General features: G+C 38.6%; 1 protein-coding gene across 1 annotated transcript in view; it reads left to right on the top strand.

Moving 5' to 3' along the window:
- Window positions 1–364: 364 nt before the first annotated feature.
- LOC119596165 (WD repeat-containing protein 74-like) overlaps window positions 365–2,389 on the top strand; it is a 9,250-nt gene continuing 7,225 nt past the window's right edge. Inside the window, 1 exon segment of the mRNA XM_037945342.1 lies at window positions 365–513. Within this exon segment, the coding sequence (XP_037801270.1) occupies window positions 441–513 (73 nt within the window). The 5' untranslated portion in view covers window positions 365–440.

The following is a 2,389-nucleotide window of genomic DNA, read 5'->3' as shown; positions in this document are numbered from 1 at the left end:
TACGTATTAAACCATATATGTATATATATGTGTGGTGTGTGTGTGTGTGTGTGTGTGTGTGTGTGTGTTGTGTGTGTGTGTGGTGTGTGTGTGTATGTGTGTATGTGTATGTGTGGTGGTGTGTGTGTGTGTGTGTGTGTGTGTGTGTGTGTGTGTGTGTGTGTGTGTGTGTGTGTGGTGTTTGGGGTGTGTGTGTGTGTGTGTGTTGTGTGTGTGTGTGTGTGTGTGTGTGTGTTTTCTTTTACCTATACGAAACGAGCTAGTGATGTTATGAATACGCAGGCAGACGGATCCTCGTTACACGAACGGCTGCACGTGCGTTGTGTTTTGGAAATCGCAAGTGTCTGGCGGAGCAGGACTGCTATTGTCACGCCGTAAGGAAAGAAGAAATCCGCTAAACCGTCCAAAAACCTAATAAAACAAGGAGAAATCACGTCAAAATGCATTCCATGTTAAAGCGCATGAGGCAGGACTTCAACGTCTACGTCGGGGCTGAAACGGGCGTGCTGAAAGGTTGGAGGAGAAGGGTGACCCGCGTTTTGTGCTTTGTCTCTGTTGTTCATGGTTTTCTTTCAGGTCTCACTCCGCCGAAGCAGAACCTCAAGCGATAACACGCCTTCACCTCGCGTGATACTGGTTTATCATGGGAGTTAGTGGCTTTAGTGCTTTTGCCAAGTTAGCAGTCGAGTCTTTCAGATTATAGCGCTCAGAACCACATCAACCACATCAGTACATTAAAGAATATAAGTTTTCAGCTTCTCATGATGTACAGAGGATACAAAATTATTGAACAGTCGTGGCACTAGGAAAGCTTCTTGGTTCGAAAAAGCATGATTTCGTCTGTAGTTCTTCATGTGTTAGTTTCACAATGATTTTGGTATTGATAGATTATTCTCATTCATTCCCATCTGAATATATTGAAATTATGCTGCAGAAACCCCTCTCTAAGTGATAATATTGGCCCCAATAGCAGGGGAGGGCATGAAGGGTACCAGGGAAATTGCAGGGTGAAATAGGGAATAATTTAACAGAATCAGTCACTATATTGTTTAATGTAGTGGGTTGTACCCCTGTAAACCCCTCCTCCTGGGGGACAGGTACCCCCAACCCTTGCAATGGAAGACAAAGAATCCTCCATGCATTCACCGCAGGCTGTGTTTCAGAGATGGCAAACCAGAAATCTTAGCCCATTATTTATGTGATAATTGAAAGTCAAATTACAGTGCAGTAGCACACCAAAAATTGCAAATAATAAGGTGAATAGTTCTATCCTTTTTTCCTTTTCAAATCATTATATGATTGCCTTACGGATTTAGGAAGAGGTTTTTTAATAAATTTTGAGTGACGGAATGGGTAGATACATTAATCTCTTGTTAATTGAGTAGACCAAATTTAGATTTACATGAAAGGGGTAGAAAAATGCTTGTTACGTAGTGCTTGTTTGACAGGCACCCAGATAAGTATTTAAGATCACAGAAAATGACTAGATTTTGTTTTGATTTAACACAGTATATTGGGAGCTTGTTTTGTACATATTGTTGATAATTGCAAGGTAGATCCAGTCAGGGAAAGTGTGTCATTTATGCAACTAAGATTTCAAACATCCTTACAGTTCTAGATCACATAATCTGGTTGATATTCTTTATCATTTTGTGGATTAAGTCTGTTATTGACTGTCGTCACCAATTCTTGCCATAGCAAATTAATCCCTAGGCTAATACTGGGTGACTAGGATCCATGCCATGTGCGATCAGCCTGCTCTAAAATGTGCCCTGCCAGTAAACACTTTTTTCACTTGTCTGTGCTTCTAATTTTTGACTTGAATGTACATTTCTTTTATTGTAAAGATATTCATTCTTATTTATACCTTTTATACATTGAATATCCTGGCGTGTGGCCGCAATTTGGCATAGGAAAACACCATCATTATTGAGATAATTATGACTTTTAACTTTTCCAAGAGCTATACATGATATGTGGATGTGGCTTGCTTGGTGAGCTTCATCTTTTCACTGCAAATACCCAGAAGAGAAGTTGGTATTGTCATGTATAACTCCTTTCTTTGGGGAGGCTAGTGCTTAAAAGTCAATATTTATTTCATAACTAGAATTACTGCTTAATTTGTAATTAAGAAATTTCCTAAATTGTTTTTGTTGTATCTGATAAAATAATTTGTCTTCACAATGTTGTGTTTTTTTCATGAAATAAGTTTATTTTGACATGATTTTCCTAATGTTAGTTGTCTGGAAAGTGACATCATACTTGTCGTTTTGTAAACAGGTTGTTTGAATTCACTGGAATTCACTGTGGGGTTGGCATTAGTTTTCACTTTCTTTTTGTAACTTTTCATTCTATACATAAACTTATTTCCTTAAACAAAACCCAAATT

This window comes from Penaeus monodon, chromosome 37, assembly GCF_015228065.2.
Source record: "Penaeus monodon isolate SGIC_2016 chromosome 37, NSTDA_Pmon_1, whole genome shotgun sequence".
NCBI classification, from domain to species: domain Eukaryota; kingdom Metazoa; phylum Arthropoda; class Malacostraca; order Decapoda; family Penaeidae; genus Penaeus; species Penaeus monodon.
The sequence above is the reverse complement of the archived record's forward strand: the minus strand, read 5'-3'. Positions and strand labels throughout refer to the sequence as shown.